Source organism: Antennarius striatus, chromosome 17 (genome assembly GCF_040054535.1).
Source record: "Antennarius striatus isolate MH-2024 chromosome 17, ASM4005453v1, whole genome shotgun sequence".
In the NCBI taxonomy this organism is placed as follows: Eukaryota; Metazoa; Chordata; class Actinopteri; order Lophiiformes; family Antennariidae; genus Antennarius; species Antennarius striatus.
Window position 1 is genome coordinate 14434608 of NC_090792.1, and position 16657 is coordinate 14451264.

A 16657-nucleotide genomic window follows, 5' to 3' on the forward strand; every position below is an offset into this window, starting at 1 on the left:
AGCTGTCTTATGTCATGACTCTGGAAACTTTCATGTATTCATCCGCAAAGGCGGAACTAGAATGGATTTAAAGCGTTTTGCTTGACGGATATACGCCATATACTTTGCATAAAGTTATGGTAGCGAGGGAGTATAGTCCAATGATGTCTGGCGAATATCACTTGTAGCTGTATTGCCATTAGAGTTATAGTGCCGCGGATGAATACGGAATACGCTTGTTGCACTTCCAATCCCAGGAAGCGAAACCCGCTTGGAACTGAAGTGAAGAGTTGGACCCGGAGGCATGAGACTACGGTAGTTTTTAACCATAAACAAAGTACATCTAAATTAAATTGTCTTTGATTCCGATAATAATCGTAAGAATTAATCAACCTTAATGGCCGAATCTCCCCGGACTGAACCTTGTTGGACTGCTAAAACCGCATCTGGTGGCTAACGGTAACGTGAACATTTTGGCCAAAATATTTACCGGCGACGTCAGCTTCCATACGGTTTCGTCTATTTGCTGGAACGGTGGCGCTAGCGGTAAGGCTAGCGTTTGTGCGGCTTAGTTGTAGCATTAAATTAGCGATATAAGTTGACAAAATGTGATAACTGCTTGTTATAAATTGCTAATTTGTCCGCAGGAAGTGCGAAATGTTTTGAACACACTTGACTTCGTGGTTACTGCAGTTCTGCGGCGTAAAGGGAGTTTATACGTATTTAAAATGAATGCACAGTTGAAGTACAACACAGCAGGAATTTGGAGATGTTGAGCTCGGAGCGTTGCAGCGTGCTGTTGTTAGTGTTTGTATCAGACTATTCACCGGTGGGGGATTAATCCACAGTCTTCGGAAAGTGGCTTACGCCCACTGTTACAGACAACGATGATTGCAGGGATCAAGTTGTCTGATAGAAATAGTTTTCGACCCATCTATTTACTACTTAAATGTGTTTTTCCATCAATACAAAACATTACTCGAGCGATAATGTAACGTTAATCGAATCCAATTGATAAAAATTCGAGGTCAAGTTGGACAACTCGAAGCAAAACTGCCTCATTTAAGAGGATTACTTCTTTAATGTGTGTTTGTCTGGTCTGGCATCTGCTATAGTCCAAGACTGCTTGAAGGAGACTACAGAAGTATTTTGAATATGTTCTGAACTCTGTCATGTCGTATTCTTGCAGGTGTGTCTGCTGATGATGAACCTTCTAATACTGACGCAGTTTTCGAGGGGACAGAAGTAATTTCTATGGACTAAGTGAAGAGCACCCTTCTTGAAGAAGTGTGAAACATGCCCTTGCCATTTGGCTTAAAACTCAAAAGGACTCGACGATATACTGTTTCAAGCAAGAGCTGTCTTGTCACACGGATTCAGCTGCTCAATGGAGAGTTTGTTGAGTTTACGCTTTCGGTGGAGAGTACCGGGCAGGAATGTTTGGAAGCAGTTGCTCAGAGACTTGAATTAAGAGAGGTATGTATGTGTCTTCATTCAATACGAGTGCTGATCATTCTCCCCAATTCAGCAAGAACGTGTTTTTTGTTCACATTGTCACATTCTCTCTTGGAATGTGTAACCCGGCCCATCGGTACTGAGATAACCAGTTTGTGTTTGTTTGCCCACATAGCATTTTCTCTCATAATCTTGCTGATGACATGCCTTGGGAATTTGTCAAATGCATCCATGAGCCCACATTAGCATGATGCACGAAATGTGATTCTGAGTCAGGATTGAGCGATGCAGTGAGCTGCATGTCTGCATTTGGTCTCAATGGTCACACTGGGACGTTGCTTGTTAATCATGAACTGAATAGGTGTGAGGCGAATTCCATTCCTCACATCATTTCAGGTTGATGAATGTACACAAGATCCGTCATAGGAACTTATATTGTGTGACAATGTCTGCCTTTGGTTTGAAGTGGTGCTATTGACAGGCCTCCGCCCTTACTAAGTTTTTCTAGTGTGAGTTGAGTAATGTTTTATTATTTACTTTCGGTGTCACTAGGTTTTTTGTTGTTGTTTTTTTTGCAATCTTGTGGTAATCTTACCAAAGTTGACAAACCCCTTCTGTCTATTTCTATGACATATGTCTATGAAGTCCTATGTCTGAATGTTTGTCAATTTAGCTTCACACTCGTATTAGTGACATGAAGTGAAGCCATTTAATTTATTGGACCTTGGGCACAGCACGTTCAAATCAAAGACCTTGTCTATTTTATTTGTTTTTCTTTGCTTCAAATTAAAATAATTTCATGTGTGTGATGGATAAGATTCAATTACAAAAGCACCGACCTTTGCTCAACAATGTCATTTGGTGTAAATGAGTCATTTTTCAGGTTGTGCTTGTGGAGTCGCTGTCACTCCCTTTTAGAACAGTTAGTAAACTGCATGTCTACCAGGGTTACTTTTCTCCCCCGCCTGCATTGTAGGACCTTCAGACTGTCACAAGACTGAACAGGGAGTGTCAACTTTTTATATAGGACATTTTATATATAGGAGGTTTTATATATAGTTGAGTTTTAAATGCATACACAATCTTTTAACATTATGGAGATGAGTATGAAAAGACCTGCAGGCATGTGCACTTAAAACACAACACTGATTTGTGAAGAGTTTGGAATATTGCTTTAATTTCAATAAAAATGTGCAATGATTTGCAAAACACTAACCTAAATACAATTCTATGTTTAAACTGATAAACATTGACTTCTGTTAATATGCCTCCATTCTAAATGCCTGGAGCACATTTACCAACTACTGAGAAAGGGACGTGTTCACCATTGTTTTGCATCATCTTTTCTTTGGTAAGCATTTGAGAAGATGGTACTAACAGTTGAAGATTTGTTCTATTCTTTTTTGATACACATCATTTGCTCAACAGTTTGAAGTCTACATTTTCTTCTTAGTTGTTTCATAATGCATGACAAATTTAATTAATTAAATTAATAAAGTACCCAAACTCCTTAGCTTTTATGCTATGCAGTCTTGATTTGGCAGACAGCTGTCTGACACTGTTTTGCCAGCTTGTCTCCATGTTGTGTTATGGATATGTTTTTTATAAAACCCATATACACCTTTCTGCATAAGTGTTTTTTTCACAAATGCTGAAGTTATCCATGACCTGGGCAGAAACGCTCCCCCATACCATCTCAGATGCTGGCTTTTAAGCTTCATGCTGGTAGCAGTCTGGATGGTTCTGTCTCTCCTCGTCCATCTTGTTCAATAACTATTTTAAATGTGGACTCATCATACCAAAAGACCCTTTTCTGTCTTGTATCAGTTCATTTGAGATGAACTCAGACCTAGAGAATCGAACTGCTTTTCAAGATGTTGTTAATATTTCTTGTGCTTCATATGCCGGTCTTTTGACGAACCTCTCCCCATCTTTGCTCGTGATTTAGGAGCCTTTAAAAATTCACCTTGATACTGTCAACTGTTCGTAGTTGTAGCCCACATTGTACTATGGGTATCAGTCCTCGATGATGAGTTCTTGTAAGGTTATACAAAATGGTCTGACGTTCAAAGTATCGTTCAGGCATAATGTTTGTGCTTGCTTTGTTTGCCTTAGATAACATACTTCAGCCTGTGGTACTTCAACAAGCAGAACCAGCAGAGATGGATCGACTTGGAGAAGCCACTGAAAAAGCAGCTGGACAAGTATGGGCTGGAGCCCACCGTTTACTTTGGAGTCGTTTTTTACATACCAAGTATAACCCAACTGCAACAGGAGATAACAAGGTAATGTTCTGCCAGTGACAGAAGGTTCTTGTCTCAGCTTTTAACCTTATTAGCATGACAACATTTTATTTTCAAATATTTCTGTGCAAACAACCGTAACATGTTTTGCTTTTGGCTCTTTCTCTCCACAGATATCAGTATTATCTGCAGCTGAAGAAGGACATCTTAGAGGGCAGGATCTCATGCTCGCTAGACCAAGCTATTCGTTTAGCTAGCCTGGCAGTACAAGGTAAAATCGATTCATCATGCTAGTTTTGTAACAGAAACTACCTTGACTAGAGTGGTGTATCTTTGCTTTAAGTTTTATAGCAGTTTTCATGATTTATCCTTACCTATGCTATATTTTTTACACCATGTCTTCTCAAGCGTCTGCGCAATCAAAAGACTTCATTGAAACATTTGTGTACACAGCACTAAGTACTATTAAACCATAACTTAATCAAGTTTGACAAGGGTGTGTGTGCGTGCTTGTGAACACACACGTCCTCCAACTCTTGTCCAGCCAGAAGAATCTCATACACTTCTGGCAAAGTTATATCAGGCTGTGCATTTCACTGGTCTGGGTGTTAGCATCGCAGAGCCACTGAGATCACTTACTGTTGCAGCCATGTCCAAGTGACTGACCAGCATACTGTATTCTGTATTTACAGCCCCCAAAGAAAAGGCTTATTCCAATTCCTCCCTTAAGATTTACACTCTGCTCAGGTTGTCATACAAACCTGCTTTTTGTGCTGTAAATAATGTTGTCTAGTTTCCATGCTATGTCCTTGGCAAGAATATCTTGGAGCGAGGAGCAGTTGCAGCTTTGGAGCAGCGATGATGCCTGAGATACCCAACATTGTTGTGAATGTTGCCAGCAGGCAGGTTGCAGCTGGTACCAGTTTTGGACCTCGGCGTTGTCATACACTAAAGCAGTTCCACTTCATAACAAATGTCCCCCCATAAAATTGGTCTTCCTGTATTAACCCTAAGGCCCAATGCCAGTTCTCCCCCTTAACCTTACCACTTGGCCTTCCCCTTTTGTTTTGTGGCTTCCATTTAGAGTTGGGTGTCCCATTTCTTCACGGGATGGGGGGTAGTGGTCAACTAACCCTTCAGAAGGCCCTCCAAACAGTGTTTTCTGGTGCAGACTCAAGACATAAGAATAGAGGACGGCAGTAGAAAATGTGTAGGCAGCGTAAATCAAAGATGGTTACTGCTTTGGTAAAAGAACTGCATAAATATTATGCAGCTTTAAAAATAACTGCAAAAATGTAAAAAAAAAAAAAAAAAAGGATTGGTATAGCTGATTAATGTAGATGAAATTGTATATGTATTTGTGTTTACAACAGGCAGAGAAACCACACTATATGTTTTTAATCATACCAGTAGCTATTGCAGTTTTCAGGTCCCGCTCTGTGCGGAGTTTGCATGCTCTCCCCGTGTCTGTGTGGGTTGTCTCTGGGTTCTCCAGCTTCCTCCCACCTCCAAAAACATGCGCTTCAGGTCAATTGGCCATTCCAAATTGCCCGTAGTGTGTGAGTGTGCACGGTTGTCTGTCTCTGTGTTGCTCTGCGGCGCACTGGCGTCGTGCCTGGAGTTTCCCCCGCCTCACGCCCTAAGCCATCTGGGTTAGGCTCCAGCTCCCCGTGACCCGCTACGGCAGATAAAGCGGTGATTAGAAGATGGATGGATGGATGGACAAATATATTTTTCATGCAGTTTGTGTTATTGTCTTATGTGTCTTAATTTCCCTTCGGGGATCATAATAAGTATATATAAAAAAATCATCTTGTTTTTGTTTTGTTCTGAACATTTCATTGCGTGTGTCACAAGTTGACAATGGTGGGCTTGAACAGTAATATAATTCTTAAATTTTGTCAGGTGACACATGATCAAACCAGGCATCTATTCCGATTTTGAGCAAAAATAATGTTTCCAAACTGCTGTGTGAATGACTTGACTGTTGTGTTTGTTTGGTGATGTACTTTATAATTGACTGGAATAGATAATATTTATTTACTGATGACATTACAAGTGGCATCTCATTGAATTTAGATTTCAACTATTATCAACTATTACGTTTTGAGACGCAAGTCAGAAAAATAGAGACACTGGAAATGTAGGGGTTGGGATTAAAAAGAAGAATTGGACCTGAGTGTGTCTGTTTTTTGTCTGCAGCTGACTTTGGAGACTTCAATCGCTATGATTCCCAGGAGTTGCTCCAGAAGTTTGTTCTGTTCCCCATTGTAAGTGTTTATCATCACCTGCCGGGAGCAAAATGGGTTGGGGGATATAGGATGTGATGCTGCAGTCTGTCAAGGTTGGTTTCTGTAGAATAACTCAAAACTGTGCTCAGTAATTTTTTTGTTCTTGGAACCATCTGTACAAAACAGCAAAGTACCGAATGGATGCTTTTCCTATTTAGGAACTCTTGTCATTTGTATTTTTTTGTTTTCATGGTTACAAAGACTCATTCTGAAAAGGATTTGATTCAGATGATGGCTCCCAGAATACAACTCAAGAACTGTTTGACATATTTTTGCAAAACTTTCCCTTACACATCTTTTCTGTGGTAAGGAGGAGACTTTATTTTAGGATTTTTACATTCCCCTTCAAAGCAGTGATGTATTGTAATTGTCAGTGTTCGTCCGTTTGTCCGTTAGTATGTTCACCAAATATCTTCGCAACGATTGCAGATAGAAAGATGAAACAAAAGCACATTACTCGGGCGGCAAAGGGGATGAAAATGAGATAATGACCTTGACCTTGAGAAAACTAGGTCAAGGTCAAATTTCAACTTTTTTTTACACTCACGAACCGGATAAGATAGAAAGACGAGGGAGAAGGCCAGTGTGAGTAAGCTAGTGCTTTGATCAATGACAGTAAGTCAGAGCACTAGCCTTGATCTTTGACCTATGCAAGTAGGTCAGGGTAAAATTTTGAATTCAGGGGCATCGCGGGATGTTGCAGTGTGTGACTTCGTTGGTTCTAGTTTAGCATTTTTTTTGTGCAGCATGAAACAACAAGTTAACATGACCGACTTCAATGTCTTCTTTTTGTCTTTCTGTAATGAAAGGCATTTGTAGCAGGCTCTCCTGTTTCTTGCTTGTTTTTACGAGTCAACATGTTAATAGAAAAACCCCGCCCCAAATCCTCTGTTTGCACTCCTTGGTGTTTGACACCAACAATATATTCATCCTGAGTTTGTTTTCAGGACTGGATTCAGGATGAGCGAGTGCTTGAAGAAGCCACTCAGAAAGTGGCTCTTCTTTACCAGTCCTTCAGGTGAGGTCTTGTTCTAGACATTGATACATATTTTGCCTACTTTTGTGTCTGTCTCACTTATTTATTTTTAACAGTTGTTTTCTCCATTTAACTGTTGACATTTTTTTCTTTTCCAGGGGGTTGTCAGCTCCGGAGGCAGAGATGTTGTACATGCAGGAGGTGGAGAAAATGGAAGGTTATGGCCAGGAAAGCTATCAAGCCAAGGTAAGTTTGAGAAGACTAGCCTGCAATCCCCTAACATCCCAGATGTAAATTAGTCTGATGTTGACTCATCATCAGTGGAATTTGAACTCATAAACTTCATATTATCGTTGTGTCTGGATGGCTTGATTGAAAACAACTGTGTAGAAACATTCTGTGTTGTTCATCCCAAAACACTGAATGTCTTTATCCTAACAGGACAGTACAGGCACAGATGTTGCACTGGGATCCTGTCTGGATGGCATCTTTGCCAAACATAAAAATGGCAGGCCACTTATTCTATTTAGGTGAGTATAGAAACACATTGTGGAATGTTTGTTTCACTGTTACAGAAATGTCCTGAAATATGATCACATAATTCTAAATAGGAAGCCACAAATTAAGGCTCTGTAATTATAGATTGAGACAACTCCCTTGATGATGTGCAGATGTGATGCGATCGAAGATAAAATAATTGAGGTTGCCTGAGATGTTTGATGAAGCTTGTTAGACCGTTATCTGTCAGGGAGGTGAGCAATTGAACATTCTTGCCCTCAGCTGAGCCGTGTCTCTCTACATACTATTCTTACTACTCAATTTGTCTTTGATTCACTCCTGCGAGATGTTTTTTCTTTCTTTCTTTTTTTTTTTTTTACTATATGCTGTAAAAGCAGCACCACAGTCTCTTTAAACCGCTGAGTTTTATGACTGCTGTGACATCATTTGTTTTTTCTGTTGGCGGCTTTGCTTAAATTGACTGTGCAGGTGGAACGAAATTAACAACATGAGTCACAACAGATCCTTCTTTGCTCTGGAGCTGGCCAACAGAGAAGAGAGTGTTCAGTTCCAGACTGTAAGTCTCTGCTGCCATTGCACCTTCTCTTCTCTGCACACACCCTGGGACATGCCATTCCCTTATTGGGTTTCTCAAAATTGGAGATTGGTCATGAAGCTTAACAATGCTGTTGTGTTTGTGAGTGAAGAGTTTAGAGTTAAATCAGGCTGTCCTGGTATGCCATTCATGTGTTGGTCATGAAGCTACATACCAGCAGCTGAAAATCAATATAGAAGTATTTGAGAGGTATAAAAGATAAATTCTTCAAAATAATTGAGCAGACAACACCTCACCCTTCTTCTTTTTTCACAGGAAGACATGGAAACCTCCAAATATGTGTGTCGGATGTGTCTGGCAAGACTCAAGTTTTATAAGATTAACAGAAGTAGCCTGTAAGTTTTTCCTTTTGGTCTGGCCTGCTTCCTGTTGAGCATATGTCTCATCTCTGGTGTAGCCTCACTTCTACCCTCCTCTTCTCTCTTCAGAGAGGAGTGTGAACCCCTGCCTTCTGAGGTCTCCCAGAAGTCACTTCTCACTCTATCCTTTCCTCGCTTTCCAATGCTCTCTCGTCCCTCTTTTCCTTCTAATAAGGGGTGAGCAACACTGTCGGCCACCACCTTTGATATACCCGTCTGTCCCTATCATCTTGCGGAATAATGGCGCAGCAATTGAGCTCTACTGTATATCTGAAAAGAGCTTCTGACTGTCAAAAGTAATGATTTTTCATCTAAATTTGGTTTATTTGTTATGTAACTCAAAAAAATTTTTTCATGTAAGTTTGCTACAACATCAAAGATATGTAGGAGTGGGTTCCTGTTGGTATTTCTAATTTTTTCGTTCTGGATAAAAATAATCAACTTGAGTGGAAAGTGTTTTTTTTTTAAATTAAACTATTACATGTATCTTAAACAAAGAGTCTTCACACATCAGCTGGGTGACAGTGTGGTGCTTTTAGAAATGAAAGATTTTATTTATTTCCATTGCAACATCATCCCCCTTAAAGAATGGGGCTTGCTTTTGAAGAACATTTTGTAAAAAAAAAATTATTTTGAGAATTGCTCATGTCCACTAAGAATGATGTGAAAATTACTTCAGTTTAATAATTGATGTTAATTCTAAATGGACTGCTGAACTTAGCTGTATCATGCAAATACCAGAGGGAGTTGGGTGGGGTGGGTGTGAGGGTGTTATGTCTTCTCATCTGTCTTAAATCCTGTTCTGCGTCTTTAAAATAATCATTATAATGTATTCATTTGAAACCTTGTATTGATATAAACCGATGAATGGGAGAAGAGTTGAGCAGAATGTTTGATGGCCTTCACATGATTATATTTGTGTTCCAGTATTATTTTTTTAACTGATGTCTTTTAATCCGACAGCCAAACTCAGCCCACCGTTGTCAACCCAGTCAGACGGAGGTCCTCCACCAGGATATCTCTGGTAATGTCCTCTAGCTGCTTTCCTGGCTCTCAGTGCAGCACAGAATTTATATTTAAAACATTATAATTTGGTGTGTGGCCAAACATTTGTGTGTCATATTTTATACTGGACACTTGTCAGATCTCAGACGCTTCAACAGAATCCCTGTCTTGTTCATTTCCAGCCAAAGCCTCAGGCCTACATGATGCCCCCTCCACAAATGCACTACAATGGCCATTTCACGGAGCCTTACACATCACAAGGTAGCTATGATACAGAAATTAGCAGGCAACCAGGAACCTGAAAATAACGTGCTTGCAATAAATTTAAGTCTTTAAATTGTGGTAATATTTACATAGGCTCCAGCTCCCCGTGACCCGCTTCTGAAGCGGCAGAAGATGATGAATGAATGAATATTTACATCCCGCGTCAAAGCGGTGATGTATTATAATTTTCAGTGTTCAACCGTCCGTCCATGTGTTAGTTAATCCACCAAATATCTTCGCAACTGTTGCAGATAGAAAGATGAAACAAAAAGCACATTACTCGGGCAACAAATGGAACAAAAATGAGATGATGACCTTGACCTTGAGGAAAACTAGGTCAAGGTCAAATTTCAACGTTTGTACTCTTGGGAACCGGATATGATAGAAAGACGAGGGAGACCGTAGATCAAAGCTTGGATACGATGCTTTCATCTACCAATGCACTAGCTTTGATCTATGGTCTTACACTGGCCGTCTCCATTTGCACTTGTCTATGCACTAGTCAGGTGCTACTTTCGGGGTACCCCTAAGTCGTGGGATGTTGCTGTCTGACTGCCTTGTTGTTGCTTTGAATTTGTCTGTTTAAATCTCACGTCCCCCCCTCCCCCCCTTACAGACAACCTGTACATGAACAGTCAGAACGGTTATTACTACCACTCTCAGACCAGTCTGGACTGCTCTCCCCTGGAATACAGCAGCGGAGGGCGGTTACGTAACGGTAGTGTGTACAGCGCCCACAGCACCAGCTCTCTGACCAATCCCCAGCACTACCTGCAACCCTCGCCAATGTCCTCCAACCCCTCCATCACCAGCGACATCACCAGGCCGGACTACGTCCCCTCACATCGCCACAGTGCTCTCATCCCACCTTCCTACCGCTCCACCCCTGATTATGAGACGGTGATGCGTCAGAAGACTCGAGGAGTGGGGGGAGGAATGGTTTTGTCTCAGGAGCACAGGCAGAGCCACTCCATGCGAAACCTGAACATCGGAAACTCTTACGTCTACAGCCGACCCGATCCTCTGGTTTACAGTCAACCAGAAATCAGAGGGGAGCACGGCGGGGTGGCTCAACATCACCATTATCCCTTCCAGCTGGGTTCCAGCTTCCACAGCCCCTCTCCATACCCCCACCCCACAGAGAGGAGGCCCGTAGTGGGAGCAGTGAGTGTCCCCGAGCTCACTAATGTCCAGTTACAACAGGCACAGGAATACCCAGCCCCTAATATTATGAGAACACAAGTGTACCGACCCCCGCCCCCCTACCCATACGCCCATCCACGACCTGCCAACAGCACGCCGGACCTGTCGCGACACCTGTACGTCAGCAGCAGCAACCCAGACCTGATCATCACCAGGCGTGTTCACCACTCGGTCCAAACTTTCCAGGAGGACAGCTTGCCTGTTGCCCACTCTTTACAGGAGGTGTCCGAGCCCCTTTTCAGTGGACCCCCACAGAGACATCCATACAGCGCTCAGAAGCGGAACTCCATTGAGATAGCCGGACTGGCCCAAAGTCTTGAAGGGATGAGGGTCAAAGAGCGGACCGTGTCTTCTTCAGCAGTTGAAACTGCCACGCCTCCCCCCGTCCTGCGTGGGGCCCCCACTCAGGGCTCCCAGCTCAACGTGTTTCTGGAGCGCACGAAGACAGAAGATCGGGGTGACGTTGATGACGTACGTTACGGACACAAAAAGTCTCTCTCAGATGCCACCATGCTGGTTCACAGTAGTGGGGAAGAAGAGGAGTTTGAAGACGATGGAGGACGACACACCCCCCTTTCTCAGGATGCATTAGCAGCTATTGTTCCTGATCAACCCCCACAACCCCACCACAGTCTGACATCGCTGTCGTCTCTGACGCATCAACAGCAGACTCCTATTGAGCTGCCTCCTGCGTATCCCACAAGTCCCTCCTTGGACCCCTCTATAAGCACCTCCATAGCTTATAAGGTTCACCCACTGATCCAGGAGGGCGAGCCTGTATATCGAATGCACGATTTACGGCAGCCCAGGATTATGCCATCGGTCTCTGAGGGCGACATGAGTGGCCAAGCCAAGCAGAAAACCAAGAAAGACCTCAAGAAGAGGCCCGTTTCCGAGATGCCTCCTGGGAAGAAAATGATAGAAGGCTTGCCTCCACCGGTGAGTCCTGTTCCCAAACCACCAGGGCCTTACTTAATGAGTTACACTCCTGCTGTGTATAGATTGCTCTGTAGCTGCACTGTAACATCTGTGTCTTGTTCAGGTTTCTAAAATGATGGTTTGTAGAGACTTGTGTTTTTCCTCTCAGCAGTATGGCATCACATCCATGTCTCACATTAAGCTCACAAGTGTGGCCTTACACAGATACTTTCAGTGGCCAGCTGTATATGACACAATCTCATTTTAACGCACTCAAAAGGAATGCAGTCACACTACCTTGTAAAACCGGACGGGTGGCATTCTCCCAAAAAGCTGCTCATCGAGGCTGCGCAATCCGTCCTCTCCCGCATTCCTACACCCTCTCTGCGAAGCTCTCATGCAGCTAACCTCACTTCGTCTCTGTTCTTCATTCTGTCGTCACACCAGGGCATGAAGAAAGGAGCCAGAGCAGAGGTGAAGAAAATGGGCCCTCTGAAGGTGGCCCATCTCAACGGCCTGTCGGTAGCCAGGCAGCCAGTGCAGGACGACATCAAGAACGAGCCTGAGAGAGCCTCTAATGACGAGCGGGTAGGACACGGTTGCTAATTTGTTTCTTGAAAACGGGTTGGACAGAAGGAGCAACAGGAATAATAAGTTTAGATCTTTGAATGGTAAAAGATTAGTTTTTTGTGCATCATTAACTTTTTTAAAAACATGGTGTTGGTTGTGTTCAGCGTTCGTCAGCTTTGGTAGGTGAGGCTTGATTATGAAGAAGAAAGTCTGTGTCAGTCCTGACAGGAAACACAGCTGAACTTGTCGGTCTTGTTTATGTTGATGCTATAGTAGCAATATAAAGGACATGGGTTTCAAAGATCAGATAGCTCTGCGGTGAAGCTCATGCTAACAGGAATCATCTGTTTGCCAATTTAGATTCCTGGATGTTTTATTTACATAAGAATTGTTTGCAGAAGGTGCAACGTATTGCAAAAGTCGTGCTTTGAATTAACTATATGATCTATGCAACATGCATTAAATTCCATGGCCATTGTTGAAGCTTATATATGCACCTCATTCTCATGTTTTAGCAGTAATGAGATCACTTTAAACAGAATCTATTACTCGGTCTTATGAGGCAGCAATAACCAAAACAGAAAGTGAAGCATGAATGAGCTATTGATTGTGCATTACAAGGTGTTTTATCTGTTTTATTTAAAATCGGATTTTCACCTCTTCATTGACAGTTAATAAACTTTCATTTGTATGTCTCACAAAACAGCACTGTAAACTCACCTGAGAACAACAGTGTACCTCTCACTCCATCTTTTCTTTATAAATGAAACTGATTGGCATCAGGCGCGGATGTCTTAATGTTTTCTTTCTTTTTCAGTGCAAGTTGCTGGAGCAGCATATTGAGCGAGGGGAGCTTTTAAAAGAATACGAGGGCATCCCGAGGCGGCATCCAGCAGCGGAATGTACCGTCGCGCAAATGCCGGAGAGCGGAGACAAAAACCGCTTCCAGGACGTCCTGCCGTATGATAACACCCGTGTGGAGCTGGTGCCCACTAAAGAGAACAACACAGGATACATCAATGCATCGCATATCAAAGTAAGTTGGGGAGGGATTTATCGTAAGAAGGAATTGGAAATGACCAGAAAACTCCATCGAAGGTCAAGCACCAGCAGAAGCTTCCAATCTACACACTAATCCTGCTTTTGGCCAACACTGAGAAGTAGATAGCCAAATACCTCTGCGGATTACATTAGACACGCTAGTCATACTCCTCCGTCGTATACCATTAATTCCACAGAATCATGTCCACTTCCCTTTTACAAGAATCACAAACGAGATCCTGTGACTCTTCAGTTGTTTCCTGTCTCATCAGTTAACTGCAGGTGGACATGAGTGGAACTACATCGCTACCCAGGGGCCCCTCACCAACACGTGTCAGGACTTCTGGCAGATGGTGTGGGAACAGGGCGTCTCCATCATTGCCATGGTGACAGCAGAAGAGGTTTGTTCATTTTATATTCACAACTCTTTAAAAATTATCATTCCTTAACACGACCTAAACTGACCTTTTTATACATCGCTGCTACCTTCAGGAGCGCGGCCGAGAGAAGAGCTTCCGTTACTGGCCTCGCCTCGGCTCGCGACACAATACCGTAACGTACGGTCGCTTCAAGATCACAACACGGTTCCGAACGGAGTCCGGCTGCTACGCCACCACAGGGCTAAGGATCAAACACCTCCTGTCAGGCCAAGAGAGGACTATCTGGCACCTGCAGTACACAGACTGGCCCGACCACGGCACTCCTGATGACTTCAAAGGGTTCCTCAGTGAGTGGATCGCTTTCTTCTTTTTATGGTCATCATGCTTTTATGAAGAGATATCGCCGGGAAAGGAAAGTCTTTACAGTGTCACAATGCTGTTAAATGGTGTTCCACACATTTTTTTATTCCAGCCTACCTGGAGGAGATTCAGTCAGTAAGGAGACACACAAACAGCATCAGTGACCCAAAGAACACCAACCTACCTGTGCTGGTCCACTGCAGTGCTGGAGTGGGACGGACTGGAGTAGTTATCCTGTCTGAGATCCTGATAGCCTGCATCGACCACAACGAGGTTGGTTCCTCAGTCACAGTAGTGCGATTAATGTTATAGTCACTTTGTCTCTGCCTCTCTCAAACAAAATACTCTGTTTCAGACGCTGGATATACCAAAGACTCTAATGAAACTACGTTCTCAGAGGATGATGATGGTTCAAACCTTTGCCCAGTACAGCTTCATCTACAAGGTTCTCATCCAGTACCTCCGAAACTCCAGGCTTATATGAGCTCAGTCATCACAGATGACTCTAGCGTTGGGTTTGCTCCTGGTACACACCAAACTGCACTGGGATTACGCAGCTGGATAAAGCCTGCAAAGTGTAGCAGCCAGTATTTGGTTGTATTTATTCAGGTAAGGCTGCAGGAAGGATGTGTGGACACAAGACCGAAGAGACACAACATGAAGAACATAACGACTGGTGACCTGCCTCCAAACAGTATTAAATACATATATATTATTTTTGACATACATTATTGCTGAATGAAGTCCAGCACCTTTGCAGTATGTTGTTGTACAGAATAATTTAAGATTAATTAAAAAAATCTTAGGTTTATATCGAAATTGCTGTAATTTCAATTGACTACGGTCATTTTTTAAAACATGTCTCTTTGACATTTGGTAACTTGATTCTTCTAATGAAGGACTTTTCCTGGAGTGGATAGATTTCTGAGAATACAAGCTTGGTCATGTGACCTCAGTGATTTCAGACAGGGGTCGCTTCTTTATTTAACTTTACATAGAGCAATAGGTCGCTAGCATATATCCCACGACTCAGCTGTGCTACTCGGGTGGTTCTGCGAGCACAAGCGCCGGCTAAAAACATACGATTACATTCTCTCATTGCACAGAGAGGATTGTCCTTCCAGGTGTGGGAGGTAAGACTGTTTTTGGGGTTTTTTTGTAAGACACTGGATTTATCAGAAGTAGTGATGTATTGCACAGTTTCTAGAAGTATGAATTGAAGTGAAGGAATGAGTGTAAGAATGCAACTGGAAAATTTTGGTAATCCTGTTTTTGTGCGTTTGCTATCACGATTGCCAAATGCTGTATTTTAACATAATCAGTATACATGTATGCTTTTGTAAAGAAAAATTGCCGAAAAATCTGTTTAGTAAAACTGAAAGGGTTGTAATATGTGGATAAAATGAAGGAGTTTACTCATTGTGTCATTTATTGCTTTGATTGCAGTGATTTTGTTTTTTAAGTGAATGCCAATCAGTTGTGGAAGCATCTCTGCAAGAACAATTAAAGAAAAAAATCATCCAATAATCCTTGATTTTAGCTTTAATCCTTATGACTGTTAAACTTGATATCAAGTGCTCAAAATAGTCACAGGAGGCGACTGGACAGTTTAGAGTTTTAGCTGCAGGTGCTATACGATGTGTTGTCTGTGTTGCTTGGTATGAGCACGAAGCAGGAAGACCGAGAATCATGTGATCTCGGGTGTCAGTATTATGCCTATTGTGCTTGTTTTCAGTGCGGTGAGGAATCTTCCTGACAAGAGTTAAGTGATGATGTCACCATGAGTGAACACCTGACAGGCATATGGTATGCATCCACTTCCTGTCACACCTAGGAGTAGCTTTCAGGTCTTTTGAGTTGATCTATACTGAAACATGACTTAGAGGCAACGCAAAGTTTACATGAAGTATCATTTTAATAATTTAACCTATGTTGTCAAGTAAAGGCACCAATTCTAGTAATGTGGCCAAAGTGAAGCAATTATTTCTTACCCTGATATTTTTTTGCCGGTGTCAAGTGAATCCTACTCAACTTGGGAAGCATACATCCTTAATGGGGATATGTGAACTGGAATGCATGTGTGTTTTTGCTTTTTATAGTTCGAGTCAGCGTGGAGACTGAAGTGAAATTTTTTTTTACAGGGTACAACTGTTCTGTCCATGTACAATTAATTTGTTCATAATTTACATAATTTAATATCTCAAAAGTTAAGCTTTTATGAGACATTGGTTATTGTATTAATGATTGAATGGAAATGGTATGTTACCGAAATGAACCGTGTTAAAAAATCTTTTCAAGGAATAAATATTTGAACAAAGATGGAGTTTCCTTTGTCAGTTGTGTCCCCCTGTGGTTTGGATTGGTAATGCATCTTTTTGTTGGCACCATTTCTTTGAGTCACATGAAAACACTACATTATTGCAGGAGCTCTTTAAAAAATAAATTGAGATGGAACAAAATGACAGAAAAAAACAGTTGGTTCAGAATCGTCAAAGAAAT

At 42.1% G+C, this 16657-nt stretch overlaps 1 protein-coding gene across 4 annotated transcripts; it reads left to right on the forward strand.

Moving 5' to 3' along the window:
* The first annotated feature begins 115 nt into the window (after positions 1 to 115).
* ptpn21 (protein tyrosine phosphatase non-receptor type 21) lies at positions 116 to 16477 on the forward strand. Of its 4 annotated transcripts, none has more exons than XM_068338529.1 (20): positions 116 to 438; positions 1169 to 1455; positions 3550 to 3719; positions 3851 to 3948; positions 5880 to 5947; positions 6916 to 6986; positions 7103 to 7190; positions 7386 to 7474; positions 7932 to 8019; positions 8314 to 8393; positions 8487 to 8594; positions 9381 to 9441; positions 9605 to 9683; positions 10303 to 11828; positions 12255 to 12395; positions 13195 to 13413; positions 13691 to 13819; positions 13911 to 14145; positions 14271 to 14431; positions 14514 to 16477. In XM_068338529.1, the coding sequence occupies exons 2-20, from the start codon at positions 1276 to 1278 to the stop codon at positions 14640 to 14642; spliced, it is 3720 nt and encodes a 1239-aa protein (XP_068194630.1). In that variant the 5' UTR covers positions 116 to 438; positions 1169 to 1275; the 3' UTR covers positions 14643 to 16477. The 4 variants fall into 4 exon arrangements, with proteins under 4 accessions (XP_068194630.1, XP_068194631.1, XP_068194632.1 ...); XM_068338530.1 differs by having other exon boundaries at positions 116 to 294; XM_068338531.1 differs by lacking the exon at positions 8487 to 8594 and having other exon boundaries at positions 117 to 438.
* The last annotated feature ends 180 nt before the right edge of the window (positions 16478 to 16657 follow it).

Bases quoted from the DNA above. Each gene is read 5' to 3' on its own strand.
- ptpn21 (XM_068338529.1), top strand. From the start codon at position 1,276: ATGCCCTTGCCATTTGGCTTAAAACTCAAAAGGACTCGACGATATACT. The intron at 5,948-6,915 runs GTAAGTGTTTAT...GTTTGTTTTCAG, and splicing joins AGTTTGTTCTGTTCCCCATT to GACTGGATTCAGGATGAGCG. The intron at 9,442-9,604 runs GTAATGTCCTCT...GTTCATTTCCAG, and splicing joins CCTCCACCAGGATATCTCTG to CCAAAGCCTCAGGCCTACAT.